The sequence below is a fragment of the Corythoichthys intestinalis genome, chromosome 7, assembly GCF_030265065.1.
Source record: "Corythoichthys intestinalis isolate RoL2023-P3 chromosome 7, ASM3026506v1, whole genome shotgun sequence".
Classification (NCBI taxonomy): domain Eukaryota; kingdom Metazoa; phylum Chordata; class Actinopteri; order Syngnathiformes; family Syngnathidae; genus Corythoichthys; species Corythoichthys intestinalis.
In genome coordinates this window covers 4,476,384-4,501,464 of record NC_080401.1, presented here as the reverse complement: position 1 = coordinate 4,501,464, position 25,081 = coordinate 4,476,384, and the positions used below count along the sequence as shown (strand labels likewise).

General features: G+C 40.8%; 3 protein-coding genes and 1 non-coding gene across 4 annotated transcripts; all 4 read left to right on the top strand.

Moving 5' to 3' along the window:
- Positions 1-2,246: 2,246 nt before the first annotated feature.
- On the top strand, positions 2,247-2,328 carry trnas-gcu (transfer RNA serine (anticodon GCU)). The gene has a single exon. It is a non-coding gene; the product is annotated as a tRNA-Ser (tRNA).
- Positions 2,329-5,949: 3,621 nt separating this feature from the next.
- LOC130919004 (uncharacterized) lies at positions 5,950-8,589 on the top strand. Its single transcript, XM_057841357.1, has 7 exons — positions 5,950-5,979; positions 6,059-6,145; positions 6,238-6,299; positions 6,390-6,918; positions 7,046-7,373; positions 7,459-8,266; positions 8,363-8,589. The coding sequence occupies exons 3-7, from the start codon at positions 6,254-6,256 to the stop codon at positions 8,587-8,589; spliced, it is 1,938 nt and encodes a 645-aa protein (XP_057697340.1). The 5' UTR covers positions 5,950-5,979; positions 6,059-6,145; positions 6,238-6,253.
- Positions 8,590-8,813: 224 nt separating this feature from the next.
- LOC130919178 (uncharacterized) lies at positions 8,814-10,545 on the top strand. The gene is made up of 3 exons (XM_057841666.1): positions 8,814-9,156; positions 9,292-9,797; positions 9,878-10,545. The coding sequence occupies exons 1-3, from the start codon at positions 8,821-8,823 to the stop codon at positions 10,494-10,496; spliced, it is 1,461 nt and encodes a 486-aa protein (XP_057697649.1). The 5' UTR covers positions 8,814-8,820; the 3' UTR covers positions 10,497-10,545.
- Positions 10,546-11,459: 914 nt separating this feature from the next.
- Positions 11,460-20,868, top strand: LOC130919003 (uncharacterized). Its single transcript, XM_057841356.1, has 15 exons — positions 11,460-11,559; positions 11,681-11,728; positions 12,260-12,295; positions 12,449-12,673; positions 13,394-13,632; positions 14,342-14,448; positions 15,056-15,165; positions 15,379-15,435; positions 15,804-15,860; positions 16,116-16,184; positions 18,125-18,322; positions 18,594-18,686; positions 19,208-19,455; positions 20,656-20,784; positions 20,836-20,868. The coding sequence occupies exons 1-15, from the start codon at positions 11,460-11,462 to the stop codon at positions 20,866-20,868; spliced, it is 1,749 nt and encodes a 582-aa protein (XP_057697339.1).
- The last annotated feature ends 4,213 nt before the right edge of the window (positions 20,869-25,081 follow it).

Here is a 25,081-nt window from a genome sequence, read left to right as displayed (position 1 = left end):
AGGAGGGATAAGAGGAAGGAGAGGGACATGCTGCTGCAAGGCAATATACTTCCCAAACAGCTGCACCTGGCCAAAGAGCCTCTCCTCCAGTGAACACACTCCCGGCTGCCCCTGTGCAACACGCACATTTAGTCATGACTTTTGAAGAGCCTGAAAACCATGAAGGAGAAGCTTTCCTCCGCCAGCGCACTCTGGCAGCCTAGAAGGAACCTGTGTGTTGTATCCTACACAGTACGGGCCACCTCCTCCGTCCCAGTATCCTCCATTTTATCATCTATTTCTGCACTCTCAGTTTGCCCATTATCCTCCATTTGCACATGCTCCTCCAGCGCAGCATCCTCCTCTATTTAACAATGCTCCTCCAGTACAGCAAGCTCTTCACCAATATTTGTGACTTTCTTCGTCACATCCTTTTTGCACACATTCATTTGTACTTTGCTGTCTTTTATTTATATGGATGACTGGAGGAGGAATTTGCAGTAGTAGGTGTCACCAATATTCGTAACTTTATTTGTCACATCCTGTTTGCACACATTCATTTGCACTTCAGTATCTTTTATATTTTCTTTTTTAATACTATAATATAATATATATTATGAATATTCATGCAAAAAATAAAAAGAATTGCTGTCCTTACTATGTGGTCATGTTATTATTAACTGTTTTCTCCTTGGTAATTTGTTTTATTCTGAATTTATTTTCATTGAGAAGACATACCTAATAATCATTCAAACATAAAATAATCTTGCAGATAATTAAACTTTTTGAAAAGATGAGAGGATATGTTATGTAAGGGCCATCTACATTTACGTATATGTACACACACATTGTTTTGGTCGTACAAGCACTGGTAGGTCTAATGTGCCGCATTGGATCGTTGGTTGTGAGTTCAAATCCCAAAAGAAACATGACTGTTAAAGTGCCAAAACACCTAGTGATGAATTGACTATAAACATTGTTGAGATGATAAAGTAAGAAAACATGCAAATAGTGCAGTATTTCCTCCTTTTTTTCTCCTTTTCTTTTTCCCTCTTCCCCCTCTTTTCCCCCTCCTTCCCCCTCGCAGGCAGTCCACTATGCCCCTTTTTTGACCGAGTGGTTAAGGTGATGGACTGCTAATCCATTGTGTTCTACACGCATGGGTTCGAATCCCATCCTCATCGTGTTCTTGCATTTGCTACTTGGTGGTGTATCTGGCTTGAAACCAATTCTACTGGGGCAGACCACACTGAAACAATTGCAAGTGTTCCAATTTCTGCTTTGTACATCTGCACCATGCATCTCCAGTTCTTCTCAGGCTTGCGAAAACACAGTAATGGGTCAAAGTCTTCACTGGAAGAATGTGGAATGTGGCTCATCTCTTTCAGTGATGCTGGCCACCTCGAAGGAGAAATTTAGACACCAGGCAATTGGTCTTTGTTCCTTCATCTCTGGGTTCCTTTGAAATTCAAACTTTAATTTTGGAGCCTTTCTTTATCTGATTCTGAAACTTGTTGATTAGTTATCAGTCATCGTGTTCTTGCATTTGGTACTTGGTGTTGTATCTGGCTTGGGACCAGTTCCACAGGTGCCGGGCCAAACTGAAACAAGCGCGGTTGCTCCAATTTCCGCTTCGTTCATCTGCACCATGCATCCCCAGTTTTTCTCGGGCTTGCGAAACCACAGTAATAGGTCAAAGTGTTTATCGGAAGAAGGTGGAATGTGGCTCGTCTCTTTCAGTCATGCTGGCCACCGTGAAGTAGAAAGTTAGACACGGGGCAATTGGTCATTGTTCCTTCATCTCTGGGCTGGTTTGTAATTCAAATTTTTATTTTGGAGCCCTTCTTAATCTGATTCTGAAATGTGTTGATTAGTTATCTTTGAGCTGTTAGGTGAGAGGTCGCTTCCTAAATTTGGACAAAATTGTTCTCAAAGAAGTGTCTTTTGTTTCGAGATGCAAAACAGAAGAAGTGTCTTTGTTTTTGAAATACAAACCAGATCTGAGCCTATTGACGAGCTTGAAAAAACTATCTGGCTTGAGGTTTCATCCATGGTTTTTGAGACCATAAAAGACTGCCAACCCATTGACAACTGGAGAATGAGGGCACCGATCCCCCTACCTCTCGCACGCTATGCGAGCGCTCTACCACTTGAGCTAATTCCCCTTCAACATGAAGAAACTGGGCAACGATACTATTGTCAGTGAAACATACGGATACAGTTGGCGTAGGTCACTCCGTTGCCCTGAGATTTATTGCTAAGATAGTGATGAGGTGACCGAGTGGTTAAGGTGATGGACTGCTAATCCATTGTGTTCTACACGCATGGGTTCGAATCCCATCCTCATCGTGTTCTTGCATTTGCTACTTGGTGGTGTATCTGGCTTGAAACCAATTCTACTGGGGTAGACCACACTGAAACAATTGCAAGTGTTCCAATTTCTGCTTTGTACATCTGCACCATGCATCTCCAGTTCTTCTCAGGCTTGCGAAAACACAGTAATGGGTCAAAGTCTTCACTGGAAGAATGTGGAATGTGGCTCATCTCTTTCAGTGATGCTGGCCACCTCGAAGGAGAAATTTAGACACCAGGCAATTGGTCTTTGTTCCTTCATCTCTGGGTTCCTTTGAAATTCAAACTTTAATTTTGGAGCCTTTCTTTATCTGATTCTGAAACTTGTTGATTAGTTATCAGTCATCGTGTTCTTGCATTTGGTACTTGGTGTTGTATCTGGCTTGGGACCAGTTTCACAGGTAAAGGGCCAAACTGAAACAAGCGCGGTTGCTCCAATTTCCGCTTCGTTCATCTGCACCATGCATCCCCAGTTTTTCTCGGGCTTGTGAAACCACAGTAATAGGTCAAAGTGTTTATTGTAAGAAGGTGCAATGTGACTCGTCTCTTTCTGTGATGCTGGCCACCTCGAAGGAGAAAGTTAGACACGAGGCAATTGGTCTTTGATCCTTCATCTCTGGGTTCCTTTGAAATTTGAACTTTAATTTTGGAGCCTTTCTTTATCTGATTCTGAAACTTGTTGATTAGTTATCAGTCATCGTGTTCTTGCATTTGGTACTTGGTGTTGTATCTGGCTTGGGACCAGTTCCACAGGTGCCGGGCCAAACTGAAACAAGCGCGGTTGCTCCAATTTCCGCTTCGTTCATCTGCACCATGCATCCCCAGTTTTTCTCGGGCTTGCGAAACCACAGTAATAGGTCAAAGTGTTTATCGGAAGAAGGTGGAATGTGACTCGTCTCTTTCAATCATGCTGGCCACCGTGAAGTAGAAAGTTAGACACGGGGCAATTGGTCATTGTTCCTTCATCTCTGGGCTGGTTTGTAATTCAAATTTTTATTTTGGAGCCCTTCTTTATCTGATTCTGAAATGTGTTGATTAGTTATCTTTGGGCTGTTAGGTGAGAGGTCGCTTCCTAAATTTGGACAAAATTGTTCTTAAAGAAGTGTCTTTTGTTTCGAGATGCAAAACAGAAGAAGTGTCTTTGTTTTTGAAATACAAACCAGATCTGAGCCTATTGACGAGCTTGAAAAAACTATCTGGCTTGAGGTTTAATCCATGGTTTTTGAGACCATAAAAGACTGCCAACCCATTGACAACTGGAGAATGAGGGCATCGATCCCCCTACCTCTCGCATGCGCCTCCTGCACTCTGATGTTAGAGCAAAATTAGGGAGAAGTTAGGGCAAAATAAGCCAATCGGCGCTGAGCTCGCGGAAATTTAGGGAAAGTTAGGGAAGAAATAAGCCAATCACAGCGGAGCTCGCGGAAGTTAGGATAGTTGGGGAAGATAGAAAGCCAATCGGCGCAGACCCCGTGCGCATGCGCACATCGCGGCCTTAGCCGGTAGCTATATTTGTCTGCCGTCGTGTCGTCACTTCATTCATTCTTCATTGCAAGTTACCAGGAGGACTGACTGCTTCAGTGAACAACGGTAAGTTCGAAAGTATCTTTCTCTGTTAATAGATAAATGTGTAAAGCGTACTGTTATACTCATTAATGAACTCGTTAGAAATATTTTGTAGCGGGCGATGTCGTGAGTGGAGGTCGTGCCTGCCTCGTGTTCGCTGCTCGTGTCGCTGTAGTTTGTCGTCGCTTCATTCTTTATTGCAAGCAATCAGACCTGCTTTAGTGAACTTTATGTTTGAAAACATTTTCTCTGTTAACCGCTAAATGTGTAATGGTCTCGTCGTGAGTAGAGTTCGTGTGTTCTTCGCCGCTCGTGTCTCTTCTAACTTGTGTCCCAGTAGTTTTTCATCGCTTAATTCTTTATGCAAGTAATCACAACTGCTTTAGTGAACGTTGTGTTTTAAAACATTTTCCCTGTTAACCGATAAATGTGTAATGGTCTCGTCGTGAGTAGAGTTCGTGTGTTCTTCGCCGCTCGTGTCTCTTCTAACTTGTGTCCCAGTTGTTTGTCATCGCATAACTCTTAATGCAAGTAATCAGAACTGCTTTAGTGTACGTTGTGTTTGAAAACATTTTCTCTGTTAACAGATAAATGGGTAACGGTGTCGTAGCTCGTGCCTCGTGGTCGGCGGATATAAATAACGACTGTTTAAAATACGCTGCGTGACTAATGTGGTCAACTGCTTCAAAGCTAACACAAAAACACAATGGTTAAGAGTACGAGTGTGTTTAAGAGTTTGAGAGGGTAATGCGTGCAAAAAGTATTTTTGAGGCAATGAAAAGGTACTAAAAACTAGATAAAAACAGTACTCGCTGCTTTTAACCGATGTGCGCATGCGCGCTGAGCATTGTTTATGTTGGACGTTTCGCCGCATAGTAAGGAATTGCCGGTTAAGCGATTATAATGCGTTTTCAAACCCTTGCTTTACGGAGATTGTCCTGCTGAATACAGTACATTACAAAAAAAAAATACTCGGTCTTATACAACCAAGTGCCATTTTTATTAATAACATGACGTTATTACTTTATGAATTCATTCTAAATATTACTAAATTTGTGTAAAATGTTGATTATTTGTAAATTCTTTGCTGAGTATAAAAGAAATATAAATTAAGTGTTTTGATTTATGATTTCAAATAATATCTTTTAATGTTTATGGTTGTTTCCTTTCAGAATATGTATGCATACCCCGTTTTGCGCAAAACTCCTCAGGGTCAACTCCTCATGGGGCCGACTGAGGAGGCAAACAGGAGTGAGGTTGCGGGGGCAGGGAGATCCAGAGCCAGGTGTAAGGAGGAGGTTCTGTCCGAGGCCACTGCCTTTGTGAGACAGAATGGAGGGGATCCTGGTGACCAGTTCCTTGTTCTGGCTCACTGCAGGATCCAGTTTGGTAAACACCAGGGCCAGAGGTTCCGGTGGCTGCTGGAGAACTCACTGGGGTATGCAGTGTATCTGGCGTGCAGCAGTATGGGGGAAGAGGAGAGGGACAACCCGCTGTCAGCCAGTAAGCATCTGTTCCTCAGCTACACCTCTCGGATCAGGGAGGTGGGGGAGGCTGTGGAGGTGTACCAGAAAAAACAGGCGATGCGGCAGGAGGCCCAGAGGACGGGGGACACGGGACGTCTGATGGTCGAGTTTGGTGTCTTCAAGGGCAGGTCCATGAAGGAGGTGTATGAAGACCCAAGCAAGGAGGCTCAGTCTTTCATTTCCTACCTGAAGAAGGCAAAGGCCAGGCCCAACACCAACATGGCCCTCTTCCAGGCATACGTGCTGAAGAGAGAGGCTCCAGCTCATGTCCCCACCACTGCTGCCTCTGCTCCGCCTGCTGCAACTCAAAGCAGGCAACACGTAGCTGCCTCTGTGAAGGGCCTGTTGGCTCGTGGGACACATCTGTCTGCTTCACAGCTGGCAAAGAAGTTAATGAGTCCAGCCAAACCCTGTAAGTATTCAGATGATGTGCAGGTATTAAAGTTATTCCTATATATGTGTATCTAAAAAAGCATCTTGTTTTGAACAACAGCTGCAGAGCCACGTTGCCCATCTCCGTCTCAGCGCGCAGCCCGAAGACGGCTCTTTACCTGTGGTGAGCATCTAGTGCAGGTCGATGTGTGCAGGTGTGATGGTGACATTTGCTTCATGCTTTGTGTTCTATGTTTTTACAGATAGTGCTGCTGGGGATTTTTTTGACCAGGTAGATGACCAGGAGATGGTGGTAGCGGCCTCACAAGCAGAGGAACAACTTTCTCAAAGTACGTAAATCTCAAACAATGTTTTATAAACAATTTTGTGTTAATATTTTGTAATTATATGTATTTCTTGATGTATTTCTTCATTTATACAGATAACTGGCACTTGGCATGCGCCAGTCCCCAGTCAAAGAAAAAATGATATTTAAAGGTGTATGTATGTGAACTGTTTTTATATCATTGTTTATCCCAATCATAGTTTCATTCGCAATCTCCATGAAACTAACGCTTTCTTTTTACGCTCCAGGCACTGCTGCGCCAGTTCCAGCCCCAGCCCCTGCTCCTCCAGTGGTGTGGACTCCTGTGTCCCAGCCACCTGCAGAGCTGCCGAGACACTGGAAGGAGCAGCTTCCTTCATTCCAGCAGGACTGGATTAGGAAGGCTCTGTTCAGGGCCAACACAAATACAGGGAAGCTGGAGTTGATGCCCAATCCTGTATTCTGGTGGTATCCTCCTCAGCCGCCGAATGTCTTCACCCAGCCTCCTGCCTCTCCTGACGTCTTCTTCTGTCGCCCTCTGTTTCTCTGGATGCCGCTGAAGATGTGGTCCATTCCACTCGTCTGTGTCCAGCCAGCCTGCAATAACCACAGGCTGACAGCCGCTGGCCTTTATCGCACTGTGCGCAAGGTCCTGGACATAGATGGGTGGTATGACATGGCCACGGAGTACCTGGAGTGCAAAGGATGCAAGAAGAAGTACCCGGCCTGGTCTGACGACATCCTGGCACAGCTCGACATGGGGCACCGTAGAAAATTCCCCGCCATTCTGACATACAGGTATGAATTATCAAGAATAAGAGCAATGTACTATAATGTGCTTGTGGTGTATAAAATAGAAGGCATTGCTTTAATAATGTTAAACAATAAAATGCGACATTGACCAGAATGATACGACTCTCTGTAGGTACTCGTGTGATCACCGTGTGGTCATAATGATGCGGGAGCGGACCCAGGGCAACAGTGTCACGCAGCTTTACAGAAAGCTGCAAGAAGAGCACAGTGCAGCGTGGACACGGTGCACGCTGGAGTACCTCACTGCCTGCGAGCCCTTCGCCGACTCCTCCATGACTGAGCCTCCAGTTTTCTCTGCACCCCCGCCACTCCCAGCCCTTCCAAAACCCAAGTGGCTGTTGTCTGTGTACGCCAGGGACGTCCTCTCACGGCTACCTGAGGTCAAAGCCAAGATAACCTCAGTCTTTGGCTCTGTCCTCAAGATGGACTCCACTAAAAAGGTAAAGTAAAAAAACTGAGTTTTAAAAATGATGTGAATGCTTTTATTTTTGTCATAGTTGCTCATTTGACATGTTTTTCATATAGGTTACCAAAAAACTGGCTGGAGCAGCTGCTAACACTGCTGGCTGGTGCACCAACGTGGGCAATGAACACGGCCAGATTCTGGTGTCGGTGCTCACGGCCGCAGAAGGGCACGGACTGCGGCCCATGGCAGCGGGTCTGGTGAGGAGGTACAGGGAAGCGGGAGTGGCACCACCCGCTATCCTGTATGTGGACAGAGACTGCTGCACTCCACATGCACAGGGACAGTCGCTGGTCAGGGCCACGTTTGCTGAGTGGGATGAGCTCCAAGTGCATCTGGACATCTGGCACTTCATGAGGCGGTTTGCTGCAGCCGTCATCACGGAAGCCCATCAGCTTTACGGCATCTTCATGGCTCGACTCTCCAGGTGCATCTTTGAGCTGGACCCAGAAGATGTCACTGCTCTTCGGCTGGCCAAACAAGGGGAGCTGCGGGCCAGAGGAGCAGGTCCAGTCTCAGAGAAGGCCCTGGACAAGCTGATCAGCAAGAAGGAGTTGGCACTGCACTGCCGCAAGAGGACCAGAGGCGTGGAGGAGACTGCTAGGAGGATTAAATCGCTAATTGACGAGATGGACAGCGAGAAGGGGAGGGACACTCTGGGTGTACCACTGCTGGACCACGAGCGTATCCAACAGATCTGGATAGACCAGCAGAGGCACATCGCTTGTATTCAGGACCCAGAGGGCTTCCCTCTGTACATGAAGACGGGGTCACTGAAGAAAGGTGGTGTGGAGCTCTGCTGCTATCGCTGTGCTCGTGGCTCCACCTCATTGGAGTCCTTCCACCTCCATTTGAACCGCTTCATCCCTGGTGGGTTATTACTTACTTTCAAGCAAACTGCTGTATTACAGTAAATCGTTTTTGCTCCTAACACAGAGTCTATGTATTTTTTTGTTTAACCTGCAGGGACCAGTGCCAGTGACGCTCACTTCCAGGCCTATCTCCTGGAAGGTCTGATGCGCTGGAACCAGGACAGAATGGAACATGCTGTGACAGGAAAACATGAGCTGAGGACCTATGACAGTGCTGAGAGGGAGGCCATGGACCGGCTCAGCCGCAAGGTCCTGAAGAAGTCCTTGGACGAGTGCTTCCAGCGTCCGGGGGTTTACACAGGCAAGAATAATTCTTGTTAACTCTGACATTTTTGGAAAATTGTAGCAAAAGTATTTTTATTGATGAAGAATTAAAGATTAGATGTCATCTTCACAATGTAATGAAGTATAAAGAAGTTTTCATTTATAAAATGTATTCAATAAATGTATTTAATGTTAAATTTTAATATTTAATACATTATTTCAAACACTTGATTGATCTTTTTTTTTGTGTGTGTGTGTGTATGTGTTTATGCAGGGGAGCTTCTAGGCATGGAGTACCTGTACAGTCAGACTGGTAAATCCCTTACTGACATGGAAAACCCGGAGGATGAGGATCGACTGGTGGAGCAGATGGACGATGAGGAGGTGCAGGACGAAGGTTTTCTGGAGGAGGAACCTATCGACTTGACGGTGCCTGTCCTCTATGACACCATCGAGACTGTCCCACAGCCATCCACATCCAGTCAAGGGCTGCCTCCACCGAAGTCCCCTTCCCAGCGTCGTGTGCCCTCCCCCCTGCAGCGTCCTCTTCAGCACCCTGACGAGCCTAGTGCTGCCTCTGATCCTGCCACATCTGCTGGGTCCAGTGCTGCAGACCAGACTCTTGTGAGTTGACTGATCATTATTAGTCTCTATTTGCTTTGACATGCTGTGTGTTGTATTGAATTTCCCTTCAGTATTTACAAGTAATTTTCATTAATTTAATATCATTTGTTGATTCATTTTGATATTTCTACGCAGGCTCCAATTCTTGGACCTGATGGCGTACCTGGCTGGGATAAGGTCCAGGACTTGGCTGAATACCTGGTGTCCCTCCGTCAGGCACGCTACCTGGACGAGCAGCAGGTCAGCGAGGTCATCCTCTTGTGGACTGCTCTACCTGAAGGGGACAAGCGGAGGATCCACTACCAGCCCAGACACCAGCCCAAGCTTGTCCACGGACGCTACAAGGCCCCGAAGAACGCAGGAACGACACCGGGTGTGGACAGTGTGAAGAGGTGCCTGATTGGTCATCCAGGAGGGCCAGCTCAGTGGCCCAGCTCCAGCCGCTTAGTTGAGACTATGTGCGTCAAGCTGTGTGCACTACACAAGTCTCCAAGTAAAAAGGATGGAGTCCGCCTTCCTCGTTGGACCAAAGTACTCAATGACTACCACCACATCCGAGACGTGGTGCTGAACTGCCACACCCTGATGGAGGCCACCTCTCTTCAACTTTTTCTGCTGAATCAGAGGACTCTCACTCAGTGGTAAGCACAATGTTTTTTATATTGACATTTATGTAAAAAGTTTAGCGGTCATTTGTAATGTTTACACTTTATGGCTGCAGGTGTAATCGACGGGAGAACTCTCAGGAGCGAAGTGTCCTTTCCCAAGGCCTTGCTTGTGAGGACCGCATCGCTGTGGCCAGCTCACAGCTTCCTGCTCCACGGGAAAGGATGGAGAAGCCTCCCTCCACATCAGGGCCCCAGCATGAGTTCGTCCTTCCTCCAAACAGGGCGGGACAGGCTCCTAAGTTGCGGCCGGGTAGACAGCCTGCTAGTGCCACTGTCGTCCGGCCCATCGCTCCAGCACATCCTCCTGCTCCTCTTGCTCTCCCAGCTCCTGCATTGCCGCCTCAGATCATTGTTTTAAACCCTGGTTGGTCCCTAGCCGCCCCTGTCCAGGCTCAAACTCCTGTTGCCCCAGTGGCTCCTGTGTCCCGTCTCACAGTGAGGAACAAGCGGCGCAGGGCAGAACAGGAAGCCAGTGGAGTCCAGAAAAGAAGATATGTCCGCGAAGTGGCAGTTAACAAGTGCTCAAAGTGTGGGCAACCCAAAATTAAGGAGTTTGGACACAGCCGCTTTGGCAGGGCCACCTTTTGCCTCAGTTCGTCAGGAGGCAAATCTTTAGAAGTGTGGCTGAATGAGCAGCGCCAGCAGAAAGAACTGCGAAACCCGCCCCCTTAACAAAAATCTGGATGGACACACTTGTAAATAATGTAGAATAAACTGTAAATATGTGAACCCATTTATCCCAATAAAGTGTCATTCTATTATCCTTTTTCCTGTGTATATATTGTTTTTTTTACCCAAGTGTTCATTAAGGCAAGTGTCTTATGTCTTGCATGATGTTTTGTAAATACTGACTCATTGATGCCAAGGTTTCAAAGGCTTGTGCATGCAAATAAGTTGCACTTTTTAATATAATAACAAAGGAGGCGAAAGTGCTCCTTTTCTATTGGCATGACAAATAAAACCATTGTATACATCTAGATGGCTAAACAACATATTTGTCAAGTAATACAAACTAATACTGAGCATTAAACATTAAATTGTAGAGATCAACTGTGGTCTAATTATTTGCTATGACAATAAAGAGCCATTCTAATGAATGAAAAGCAAATCAAACGGAAAATATTTTATCTAAGAGGTAAACTGCTATCCAGTTATCTATGGAGGACCAAAAATGCCAAAATTCAAAATAAAAATAAAAATAAATCAATCAATAAAAAGGAAAATAAAAACGAATATAAATACAAAAATAAGAAATAGGTTACAAAAATTAAATATAAATACAAAAATAAATATGGAAATAAATAGCTAATTAAATAAAAGTAGAAATAAAAATGAATATATATACAAAAATAAGATATTAGATTAAAAATGTAAAAATAAATACAAAAATAAATGTGGAAATAAATACAAAAAAATATCTAATTATTAAAATAAATGTCAATCAATAAATAAAAGCGCTTTTCCCTTTTTTTCACTTATTTCATTGTCAGCATGAAAGTGCAGGTGGAAATGTTATTCAAATGAGGAGGCGGTCCTACATATGTTGAACTATTCACCCATTGGTCAATCGACATGCAAGTTCAGAGCTCGACTAGGCCTGCCTGCCTACCTGCTGTTCGCCAAGACCAAGTTAAAATGACGCAGATATTTTGCGGCAAAGTAATGGAGTCGTCGAGAAGGTCAGTGTCTGCGCTGCTGCGGGAGGCTGCCAATCGTTTGGATGAGTTGGAACGAGGTACATATCAAACGTATTAAATTGGTAATGTGGTGTTTTTTTTTGTTTTTTTTTTTCTTTTATTTTTAACTTTTTACTAAGTCAATTTGAGCTAAGTTGAGTCTATATCCTCTTCCACAAGCTAATACCTCGGATGGAGCTCAGGAAGGAGAGGCAAGACGGGACACAGGTAAATTTGCTAACAACGTTAAACTCACAAGGACAGTTTAGCGTGATGTTTTAGCGCCCATTAGTGAAGCAAAATTGACACATTTAAGTTTGTGTGGTTTACGATAGCACGTTTTAGGTGTATTCTTAACTAGGGGCTGAGAGTCATGATTACAAAAAAATGGTCAATCTTATCGTAATGTCGCTCCGAATGAACGACGAATCTTGAGGCTTAGGGCCTCCAACCAATGCCACGGAGAGGGCACATAGTATGCCTATGTGGTACATCTATATGCCAAATTACAAATGCACAATTACCAATAAATATACCCTACAAAATTGCATATATAATTCATATTTGTACAAGCAGCAGTCAGTAAGACTGTTGAAATCACCAAGTAATAAATAAGAAAATAAACCACAAAATATTGCATCATTTTGTCAATAATGGTTGTTGTCTGTCATGAATGTCATGGTTAATGTACTCCACTGTAGGTCAGTGTACCAATATTTGTGTATTGTTAAATAACATTTACACCCATTGTCGTATCAGGAACACCAACAGTTGGCCGACATCACCCTGTTGATGGTAAGCTTTGCAACATGTCTTCCATACATACTGTACATACATTGTAATATCGCATACCCATGTCACATACCGTAGCTAAAAGAAGGCTGCCTTTTACTTACAGCCATTGGTTTTTTTGATACCTCAAATTCTGTTTTGTGTTCTTCTTTATAGCTGAAGTTTCAAGACTATTTTCTGCCTACACATCTGCTAGGCCGAGGCAGACTACTAGGCAGCTGTCAAGGCAGCCATCCAGGCAGCCAAGATCAATCCAGCGGTATAGCTACACACATATGTTCTGTTGCCTTGCTAAAAAAGATTCCAACTTTGCACCAACGGCCATTGAGAAGGAACGTCTCCAAAGAGCAGGGCTGGGTGCGAGCCGCTTGAACTTTCAAGGTAAATTATGTAATTTTGTGATTTTCATCTCCTCAGTTACTACTCTGCATTCAAATGTGCAATTTATAGTAGGTGTGGCTACAAGTTTCTCCATATTATACTGAAGAAAATTGTAACTTGGAACTGGAGCACATTTTGTCAAGACAACTTGTCAGATCATTTCAGTCAGTTCTTTCACCGCGGGGGTGGTGTGGCTCAGTGGTAGAGTAGTTGTCCCCCAACCCAGATGCTGTGGGTTCGATTCTCCGAACCTGATGAACTCATCTAAGTATCTTTGAGCAAGATACTGAACCCCATGTTGCTCCTGGTGCTCAGTCACCAGTAATTGGATGGGGATGTAGTGTAAAGTACTTTGAGGGCCATAAATGGTGGAAAACCGCTATACAAGTATAACACCAGTTACCTTCATTTGCTATTACAGGCAGACACAAAATTAAGATGTATATGTCAAATAAACCAATTAGACCTTCAAGTGTTTCACCTTTGGGTGTGTAAAACAAATAAGAGTATATGAATATAAGACTTGATATTTTATTGGTGTATTTTAATCCTACGTTTTCAGTAGCTTCACTCTGATCTTCTTTTCAAATAGCTTTTGTAGTCTGAGTTTAATGTCAGTATTCGATAAGTAATATGTTTTGTATTGTTATTGACAAGATTTACCATGATCTGTACAGTTTGCATTGATTTTTCTAAGAACCTCTGTGCATTATTTCTTAGGTGACCCATCATGCCCTGGTCATTTCCAAGAATTTATCCTATCAGCCTTTCCCAAGTTGAAGGATGCAGGGGGGTTTGAACTTTTGAGACTCAGGGGAAGTACAAGGAGCCGCCAACTGCTTCCTCTTCCATGTCCTAACAGAGGCTACACTGTGGACTATCTGAAAGATCCAAGTCTTGGAATAAACCAGACAACAATTTATATTCGCCCTCTGCAGCTCAGCATGAGCATGGAACAAGTAATACTTAGTTTCAGATATGTTGTTTATAATAATTTTTAATATTAAAAAAATATTATCCAAAATTGCCAACATGAATAAACAGTTTGTGAAATCGTAAAATCAGCTCTTTTAATTAGGGATGGACCAATTGTTGGTCGAGGCAATTATCGGCTCTGATATTCAGCATTTTGACAACTATTTGCATTGGCCTTATTAAAAATTTATTGTCTAATAATTGATCAATTTATTTTTTGTATACATACACATATTAATGTATATATATATATATATGTATTTGAAAACGCTTATGTTTTCATAGATTTTTTTTAACCTGTTTACATCAAACTTTTTCAGACGTGCTGATAACCTTGGGGACTCCCTGAACACTTTTTGAGTATTGTAAAACAAAGATGTCTGTTGTCTAACTTAAAAAAATATTTCACAAATCTGAAAAGTTCTTCAATAAAATATGCAAAGAGATGTCCAAACAAAGTTAATAAATGAGTTTGTAACTTTAAAAATTTTAACACCAGTACTTTCGCTTTCACTGAAAGTAAATATTGGCTCCAAATTGGCCCTGACAAAAACTTATCGGTCTATTTTTTTTTTTTTTTCATTCACATGATGTTGGCAACACGAAATCATTCGTACACTTAATGGAAACAGATTCAACATTTTTCTAAGGCCTTTGTATGTTCTAAAATGAGTTATACTTCTTTGAACATAGGAAGCGAGTGATGCGAGGACGGAAATTGGACCACAGACTGCATGCATTGTGTGTGGAGAGGAATTTCCATTTTCCCAAATAAGGCAACACAATGTGGCATGCTTAAGGTATTGACCAAAATTTCGATTTAGTCAAGATGATGAGAATGATACTTTGTCAGCTGTCAAATGTACTTAACTTATTTATGGCAGACATCAAAAATGTAATAATATGTCCAAATTTATATTATTATTATGTCTGTACCAGTGTTTTTTTAGCGTACTTCATAGTGGCCCAGTTGGTTAGTCAATATTGTACTTGTCTTTTTTTTTTTTTTTTTTTTTTTTTTTTCATCTTATTGGCAGACACGTTAAGTTGCTCCCTCAACTGGTCGGCCGTTCGCTGATCAGTTTTTGAAAGAAACCAATGCAGGACATCTACTTGTGTTCAAATTACTTCTGGTTCTCAAAATTTGGGTATCTTTAATGAATTAGTATCAATCGTATTTTTAACACACAAAATCAAGGCCACACTATTTTTTTCCCCCATCCTGACGACATTGATATTTGGCTCGACATGTCACTTAAGCCTCAAAAGTATTATGAATGTTTTTAACTTCTTCAATGCAAGAAACTGCATGTGTTTAATTACTGTTACGGAAGGCACTGATTGAAGTGGCTGTATGTATTGGCATGATACTAGACTAACCACCTACTTAATTTGTATTCTTTGAAGTCATTCACAGGGTGATAATGAGCCTAGAGCTGGATCCAGTGGGACAGGTGCGCTGACCTCACAAGAGGTGGCTATGTTTGAAGACAGCCTGGACACAGTTTCAGCTCAGGGTTTGTATTCAGAGTTCCTTTCCAGATATATTTTTTGGATGATTGCCAAGTTTTATATTTGGCCTTCCTTCTAATAACAATCCAATCAATTAATATCTCATTGTACTGATTAAAAATAAGTGAAATTAATACAGAACCCCTTTTGAGATAACTTCAATGCACATACTGTTGCTATTACTACATTCTAATATTTTTCCATATTCCCATCAGCAGCAAGCTCATCACACCAGCTGAGGGTCCCATCAGGAGATCGTGAACATCCAGTGGAAGGTAGGTTGAACATGACTGATTTGGATGATTTAGCTAAGAAGAAAGTTTTGTGCTTATTTGGTGGGAATGAGACTACAACTGGATCGAGTGGGTAGGTGCGCTGATCTCACAAGAGGTTGGTGCAATGGTTGCAGACAGCCTAGACATAGGTTCATCTCAGGGTTTGTATTTGATGTTCTTTCCAGATACATTTTGTGGATGATTTAAAAGTTTCATATTTGGCCTCACTTCTAGTAGCAGTCCAATGATTGAATATGTCATTGTGCTGATTAAAAAAAAGTGAAATACAGCACCCCTTTTTAGATAACAGATGTTATGTACATTGGAAGTTACTACATTCTAATATTTTTCTGTATTCCCATCAACAGCAAGCTCATCATACCATCTGGGGGTCTCATCAGGTGATCCTGAACATCCAGTGGATGGTAGGTTGAACTTGAATGATTTGGACACATTCAGCTCAGGGTTTTTGTTCTGCTTTCTTTCTGGATAAATTTTGTGGCTGAATGACACATTTCACATTTGGCAACACTTCTAATAACCATCAAGTGATTAATTTTTTATTACGCTGATTTAAACAAAAAAAATTTGTGGGCAGAATGAAAGACCTCTTTGAGAGAACTATCAATGTACAAAAAATCTATTGCTACATTTTAATATTTTGCCTATATTTTCATCAGCGGCAAACTCATCAAACCAATTGCGGGACCCATTAGGAGATCCTGAACATCCAGTAGACGGCGTAGATGGTATGGTTGAACATGAATGATCATTTTTGCTGCTCTTAACGCCTATCACAAATCTAGGAACCAATTTTGCAATCACTATTCAAATTCACTACTGTCACCATCTTTGCATCCTCTCTGTATATGCATTAACCTATTAACATTAAGTATGAATTATTTTGCATTTAATTTGGCATTGATGCAGCAATATTCCATGAAAAACATACCTCATCATTGGGAGTCCAGACAAAATGTTGCGCACTGACAAATGAGACAGCAATTTATTTAGTTTAAAAGTAGATTGAAGCAAGAAAAAAATCAAATATCTAAAGGTGTAACGGTACATGTAATAGTATTGAACCGTTACAGTACGTGGTAGTTGGTTCGGAACGGACGCGTACCGAACGAGTTTCTGACGTAAGATAACCCTTACTTTTCGAGGCTGTGAGTCGATCGGGTTACAGTTTCTTTGTGTAGATTATAATTACTCCGTCTTCTCTACTATAATGACGACCAAGACTGTAGGACAGTATAACCCAGAAACGTCAATGGCGCGACAACATGGCCGCCGCGAGAACGCAATGAAACGCGGGCGGTAAAGTTAATCAGCCAATGCACACCAGTCGCAGTGCGGCCGCGTGTTAGATGCGTCCCAGAAGCGGCTCAAAGCAACGCACGCGAAAAGAACGGCAGAGTTTATTATTTGACGCGAGACGCAGCCCTGCTGCGTCAATACTACTAGCTAGGATCGGGCCGGAAGTCACTCGTGTAATAGGTGGATCCGATCGATTTTCAAACTAATATGCAATCGTAACCTACTTTTTGAGTCCATCAGATCTTTTGAGTGGTAGATGGGTGCACAGTTGACTTGTCTTTGTTGATTTACTGCCGTCTTCTCTGCTATAATAATCACCAACACGGCCCCGTGTTCAATACAAAACCTTCCAACCACAACAAAACAAGTAGGAACTAATATTCACATAGGAATTAAAGTTATACAACATAAAATATACAATATAAATGAATACTACATCACATTTGTGAAATATAAACACACAATGAAATAAATAATAGCCCATTTAAATAAAATGACATGAGCTAAAACACCTGTAATTAAATAATAAGAATAATACACTCATTCTGCTTACACAATTAAATTTATTAATTTTTGTGTGGCGCTTTGAGAAAATCCACCAATAAAGCTTTAGAAAACCGTTCATAAGAAAAAAAAATGTTTCATTGAGGCATTTCAGTTGTAAAATACATGTTAAAATCTTTGTCATTGGGATTGCTTTTCTCTTTAGCACAGGACTTCTTTTGTCTTTTCTTTCAGAAAAAAAGCTGACCAATACTGAAAGGCAAATTGTTGTTGGATTATCTTTAAATACCCGCTACTTTTTGAGCAGAATTCTAGCTTTGTATAGGCTAATGTTCCTAGTGTTGAAAGCACAAAAGTGTTTAATACGCAACTAGCACATTTATATTTTGCATTTTGTTTTTTTACTGTACTGAAAATGAACCGAACCGTGACCTCAAAACAGAGGTATGTACCGAACCGAGATTTTTGTGTACCGTTACACCCTTACAAATATCACATTGATCCAGACACTTTAGCGTGACCAATTACAGGTAGTTTTGAATTTGTCTTCATAAAACAGAAACCTACCCATCTAAATAAGGTTTTGCAGATGACAGTAAAGAATAGATCAGACGTGCATGCCATCAAGTATTGTTCACAAGGAACATTTGAGAAGAACATTATTTTGTGAGCATAAGGCTGCAACATGACAAAATGTAATAAAATTATATCTACTATCTGAACGCACTCAACTGTACTGAATGACTTCCATTGTTAGTTCATTTTTTGACGTAATCGTACATTTCTCATACTCTTAATGAACTCATTTTATCTTATTCCTCAATATGCTCATGCAAGCACTGACCACCTTCGATTTGTTTTTAAGCTTGGATTACAGAGGTGGATCCCATCAAGGCAGCACAACTTTTTACACACATCACTCGTGAGGCCCACAAAGACGGCAACCACCAAGTTTTTAATCTAAGTCTGCTGGATTCAGTGGAGGACAGGAACCGAGCCATTGTATCTTTCTATAAGAGGCCACGGGTGCAGTGGGCTAATCAACTGCAGTGCAAACTTACAGGTACACGCCAAGTCAAGTGTGTTGATAGAACATGTTCAAAAGCAATCACATTTCACCTAATTTTTGTGCAGGCATGAACAAAGAAAGGAGATAAACCTGTTAAATAATGTAGCTGTACAATATGTAAATTACTTACCAGAATGTGTTTTCTTCATCCTGGTGTCTGTTTGCTGTTTAGATTGCTCATTACTGAATCTACAAGCTTTATATCAATAAAAAACAGCCTCTGGAATGATTTTTTTGACATTAACTCCCTTTGAAATTTTGCAAGGTGATGCTGCCATTGGTGATGGGGTCACTAGGTATGTTCTATCAACTGTCATGGACTACCTACAAACTGGATTCATTCTGGATGAAGCAAAGGGTAAGATACTAAAAATTCCTTTCAAGTTATCCTTTGAGTCTAAGAGAAATCTTTAGATATGGTTGGTTGTACCACAGTGACCCGTCTTTTATCATTTATATGCATGTCGCCACTTAAGCGACAAATGTTTATTCACATTTTTTTTGTTTCTGTATAATCCTGTATTATCTCAGCATACAATGCTTCAATGTATTCAACACTGCAAGATAGTGGCAGGTTTCTGCCATGTCAAAATTTTTTAAAGTTGTCGATTCAACAAAATTATGCCTCCATTTCTCTTACCCTCTCTTTATAAAACTTGTCAGTACTTTAATATTAGTGTTTTATTAATTGTTTTTTTATTAAAATTCTCAGCAAGAATTATTGACCAATTATTGAGGTTTACTGTATATTGTTAAATGTTGTTTTCAATACCATAATTGTGATGGTAAGGTTTTGGTCTCATCATATTTTCTTTATCAAATGTAAAGATTTTTTTAAGTGTTATTTTAGTTTGAAAATAAAATGCCTTTTTAATTCAGGAGTAAGGACTCTTCTCTTTGAGGGTGAGCAGGATCACCTAGTGCCATCCACCTCTCGGGAACTACAGGAGAGTGATATGTTTGTGGTAGCAGGCCGTATATTGGGTCATTGCTTTTTACATGATGGCCCACGTCTTTTCGGCTTAAGCCTTGCTGTGATCCATGTCCTGTTTGGGGGATCGCAAGAGACGGCAACTATTACCCTTGAGGACTGTGTGGATCAAGAAGTTCGTGAGGTTATCTCCTTGGTTTGTAAATTTTCAATTATCCTGTTTTTGTTTAATCACTTTTCTTGCCCCCCCTCCCACACACACACTCAAATTTATTTTGCTTTGACATTTCTCTAATAACTGCAGATATGACATTGACTTTTCATGGGGATTTTTTTTATTTTTTAATCAGGAATATTTAAGCTTAGAATTTTATGTTATACAATGTATCACAAAAATGAGTACACCCCTTGCATTTCTGCAGATATTTAAGTATATCTTTTCATGGGACAACACTGACAAAATGACACTTTGACACAATGAAAAGTAGTCTGTGTGCAACTTATATAACAGAGTTAATTTATTTTCTCCCTCAAAATATAGCCATTAATATCTGAACCCCTGGCAACAAACGTGAGTACACACTTATGAAAAACGTACATCCTTAAATGTCTAAATTGAGTACTGCTTGTAATTTTCCCTCCAAAATGTCATGTGACTTGTTACAGGAGTGCTGTCAGCATTGCTGCAGAGATTGAAGAGGTGGGGGGTCAGCCTGTTAAAGCCCGCCCGTCTCATCAGACCATAGGACATGGTTCCAGTAATCCATGTGCTTGGTTGACATGTCTTCTGCAAACTGTTTTTGGGCTTTCTTGTGTACCATCTTCAGAAGAGGCTTCCTCCTGGGGTGACAGCCATGCACACCATTTTGATGTAGAGTGTGGCGTATGGTGTGAGCACTAGCAGGCTGACCCCCCACCCCTTCAGTCTCTGCAGCAATGCTGACAGCACTCCTATAAAGAGTCACATGGCATTTTGGAGGGAAAATGACAAGCAGTACTCAATTTGAACATTTAGGGATATCCATAGTTCCCATGCGGTGTACTCACTTTTGTTGCCAGGGGTTCAGATATTAATGGCTATATTTTGAGTTATTTTGAGGGGGGAAATAAATTAACTCTGTTAGATAAGTTGCACACAGACTACTTTTCATTGTGTCAAAGTGTCATTTTGTCAGTGTTGTCCTGTGAAAAGATATACTTAAATATCTGCAGAAATGTGAGGGGTGTACTCACTTTTGTGATACACTGTACATGGCTATTTAACGTGAATAATTCCAATTGTATCAGTGCATAACAACAGTTGGCCTTTGAAGTTATTTGTTTTTAATGTGAGCATAATTTTACACAATGTCAAGACTGGCTCCCAAAATTTTGTATATTGTGATTCTTTCATCAGCTGGAAGGAACAGAGATCCTCCTGGAGGAGGAAAAATCGAAGGTTCTTGCAGTGAGCCTGCCCTGGGACCTGCCTCCTGTCACAAGCGAAAATAGGTGGTGGCTAAAGGACAGAATCCTTACTCATGCAGTAAGTGTCTTCGAAATTGCTAATATTCAAAACATGAATGCACATTAACAGTTTCGCAATGTGTATGTCTTTAACACCTGCTGAGGTAAAAATTCAGTATTATGCCTGTTATAAGGTTCTTGGAAGGATCTCGATACAGATCAAACAGCTCAAACGGGGAATGAAAGAGACGGGAATCTGGGAATTCCTAAGCTCCAGGCCAGATGCTGTTGCCTATTTTTTCCCAAGGGCCTCAGATGTGGAGATGACACCAGAGGTAGAGTAATTGAAAAGCAATTTTTATCAATGCAAATCTTTTTTTAATATAACTGCATGACCAAACCTTTGGCATCTACAGATACTCTTCAGAAAATTAGAATATCCTGAAAAGTTCTATTTTTGTAATTAAACTGAAAAGGTTATTTGACAAATTAAATGAATTAATAACATTCAGATCAATATATTTCAAGTTTCATTTTTGGGGATTTTTTTTCCGATCAGGACTTGCATCTTAAAAAACAGAAAGAAAACCTTTAATTTGACATTCTAATTTTTCATGTACCTGAATTACTCTGATTGGCCTCACCTGGAAATAATTTTTTTCCCTAGATGATTTTACAAAAGATTGTCTGGCCAGAGGAAGATGTCGATGATGACGCTTGTAGCATTGAACAACAACACAGAGCTTTGGATTTTCTCCGCCGCTTCATTAGTACAAGTAAGAAAATTTTGTGCGGCTAATTTCCTGAATGAATTTCGATTCACAATAGTTGGATTAAATTCTAATTTGTTTTGAATCAATTCACTCCAATATCACAAAATATACATATATTTAAGTATCAAGGAAACGGCAAAAAATAACACATGAAATTATGCAGCGTGGCGCATGGTATCGATGCTGATTTCCAAAATCGATTCACTTTGATAGAATTCTTGAGTTAGTTAAGGATTTCACGTAGTACCAAATTTACTTACGGAAGATATTTTTGGATGAAGCAATGTGGCAAATAGAAACTTCTTGCATTAATTTTGGTACATTAATAAAAATATGAATACATAAAGAAATAACCCCAATCCAGTTACGTTATTCATGTGTGATTTATTGAACATAAACTGATAATAGCAATGATAATTTAAATAAATTTCATCCAAAGCTTGCCTCAGGCCCAGGACTGTTTGCACCGGCTGGTGTCTCGTTAAATGCTTTCCATAGACTTCACTATCAGTTAACGGGACACAGGGCTCGGGGCCAATCCATAGGGGGGCTATTTTTAATAATAAAAAATATTATAATTCAAATATTTTCAAAACCAAAACAGGCACCTCCCTCAGGCATATACGAGTCTCCATGAGCAGTGGCATTAAAAAAAAAAAAAAAAATATTCAAAGTCGTTCCCTAATAAAATCCAGATTAATTATTTTTGAAGTATAAAAAAAAACTTAAAATGGCTATGAAATTATCAGATTTTATGCTAGATGCACAAATAATCACCTATATTTTCAAGATCAATAGCAGTATTTAAGTTTTTTAAGTTGCTGCCCGAAATGGCGACATTTTTGTGTGTGCAGTTTTGACATGTTTTCAAATCAGTTTTCACATCAGAAACCTAACACTCAAGGAAAGTATGCAGAATCATCTTTATTTTACTGAACAAAAACAACAACAAAAACCGACCCACAGCGGCTCTTGAGGACAGGTTTGGACCAGGGGTGTCCAAACTTTTTGCAAAGGGGGCCAGATTTGGTGTGGTAAAAATGTGGGGGGCCGACTTCGGCTGACGTCCTTTACGTAGAACAATATATTTTAGCAAGTCATTCTGTGTGTCACATTTGCTTTATTACTATTTTTTTAATTAATAATTTCAATAATCTTGCAACTAGCTTTTGTGGCGTTCTCTTTCGACTCTCGAGCTCTTGCGAAATACTGCTGCCTTGAAATTAAACTAGCTTCAAGTGGCTTCAATTTCTGGCTGCGTATCTTCCCTGCAATCTTGTCGTACATATCAGTGTGTCTTGTTTGGTAATATCGTCTCACATTGAACTCTTTAAAATCAGCGACTGCCTCTTTGCAAATGAGGCAGACACAGTTGTTGCGTAATTTATTGAAGAAATAGTCCAATTTCCACCTATCCTTGAAGCGTTGGCCGTCACAGTCAACTTTCTTTTTTTTGTTGGTTGTCGCCATTTTAGAAAATTGGGAGTAAAAGGTCACACGGGGTAATGTTGCTAAGAGTGCTGCAGCCTTTTAGTGGGTAAATGAGGAGCAGCATTTAGTGTGTAAGCTACTTCATATGCTGGTAGCAGTACTGCTGACCAATTTCTTAAGTCTGTGTGCGGGCCAGACGTTATTGATTTTATGACAGAGGCTGGGGGCCGGATGAAATTTGACCACGGGCCGCATTTGGCCCCCGGGCCGGACTTTGGACATGTCTGGTCTAGACTCTTGCTTAAACGGTCAGTTATCATTAATTTTACGTAAATATTTCAAACTAAAGTCACGCCAATTATTTCCATTCTTTTCATGTTTCAAAGTGCACACATAGTGCTATTTTATGATTATTACTTTGAAACCTCAACCGATCAATATTAGGCTAAAGGGAAAAAAATATTGATTTTTAAACCCAGTACTAGTATTTTGAGCTTTTTCAAACATCGATGTGCCAACTTATTCAGCTGTATTTTGTCATCTTTTTTCTTCTAGGTACTTCCGAGGAGCTTAAACTTCTCAAATTTTGGACAGGTTGGGCTGTTGTTCCTGAACACCTAAATGTTGAAATAAATGAGATCCCTCTTCCTCACGCATCTACTTGCTTTTTTACACTGAAGCTCCCCAAAGACACAGACAATTATTTTATATTTAATAGAAATCTGATGGCAAGCATGTCAAGCACATATGCTGGCTTTGGCCAGTATTAGGGAGGGGGAAAAAAGTTGGCACATGTTAGTGCCCAGTGGACATTTTTTCCCTTGTGTTGGAAGTCTGGTTTTGTCCATCCATTGACTGTTTATTATCACTGTTATTTGTATTGTGTTACATTACTGTTATTATTTGTATTGTGTTACTGTTCAACAAAAAAAGGTTACTTCGCTGAAAAACAATCTTTGCCTTTATTATTTTTTTCACACTGCGTAAAAGTACTGACATATCAACCACAACTAACATGCCACTTCAAACAAGTCCAAATATTTCATGTAGGACGGATACTGTCTCGCTGTAGACATTCAGTACATCAGAAAAGGGCCCACGGGGTTCTGGCAGCTGCTGAATTTCTTCAGGAGTCAAGGCCTGTGGCAGCTGCACTTCAGGGACTGTGACACCTACATGGTGATGACCATGTGGACCATCCCAGTCAATGCCATATTCTGTGTCTGGCTGAAGTTCAAAAGTAAACAAAATTATATCTTAAAGCAGTTGTCCCATTAAACACCAAAGAATTATGTAATTAAAAGTTGAACCAACTAGTCCTAAAATACATCTAACTAAACATGCACACATCCTATATGGCCAGTTTAGTTATTGATTAGCCTAACCTGTATGTGCTTAGCTTAGACTGTGAAAGTGTATATGATTATTTTCATAATAAGGAAAAAATGAGGACAAGGCTGCAAAATGGAAAGTTTGACACTCAATTGTTACACATAACATTCAGAATTTTTTTTACATTAGGCTTAATTTACAAGTTTGCGGGATTAGTGTGGATGTTATTCGTGGGTGGAGTTTGTTTTAAAAAAATTCCGTGCAATCTGTCAGTTTCCAGGCTGTCTGAGTGACTAAGAAGGTGCGAGTCAATGGGGACTAGCTAGCATGCCAATAAAAAACGACATACGTGCACATGAAAATCACAGAGGACCCATGCAATCAATATTTTCAGGATAAATTTAATACAACTTACGATTGCGTGTCAATAATTGTAGCATGAACAGCAACATTTGTAATCTAGCAGCTCTGCAGAGAACATGCTGCCTCAGCAAAGAGGACAGTGATCACATAGTTGTTTTTTTTCACCGCTGATTTTCACCACCCTTCAGTCAAAACTCAGCAGACTGAGCACAAGTGGCCGAAGCACTCCTTTCTATTGTGGTTGCATTACGCATCTAATTAAAAAGTCCCGCAGAATGACATGAATTACGGCAGTTTAGTGTGACACTGTTGTGGCCGCATGGGTATTTCAAACAATGATCTGCATTTTAATTTTATTTGACGATGTTAGATCTGTTACTATCATTTCTTTATTGGCATGTTAAGCCAGTACCATTGACTCGCGCTATGTTAGCCACTCCAGAGCTCTGAAAATAAACTGCACTTATTTTTTTTTAA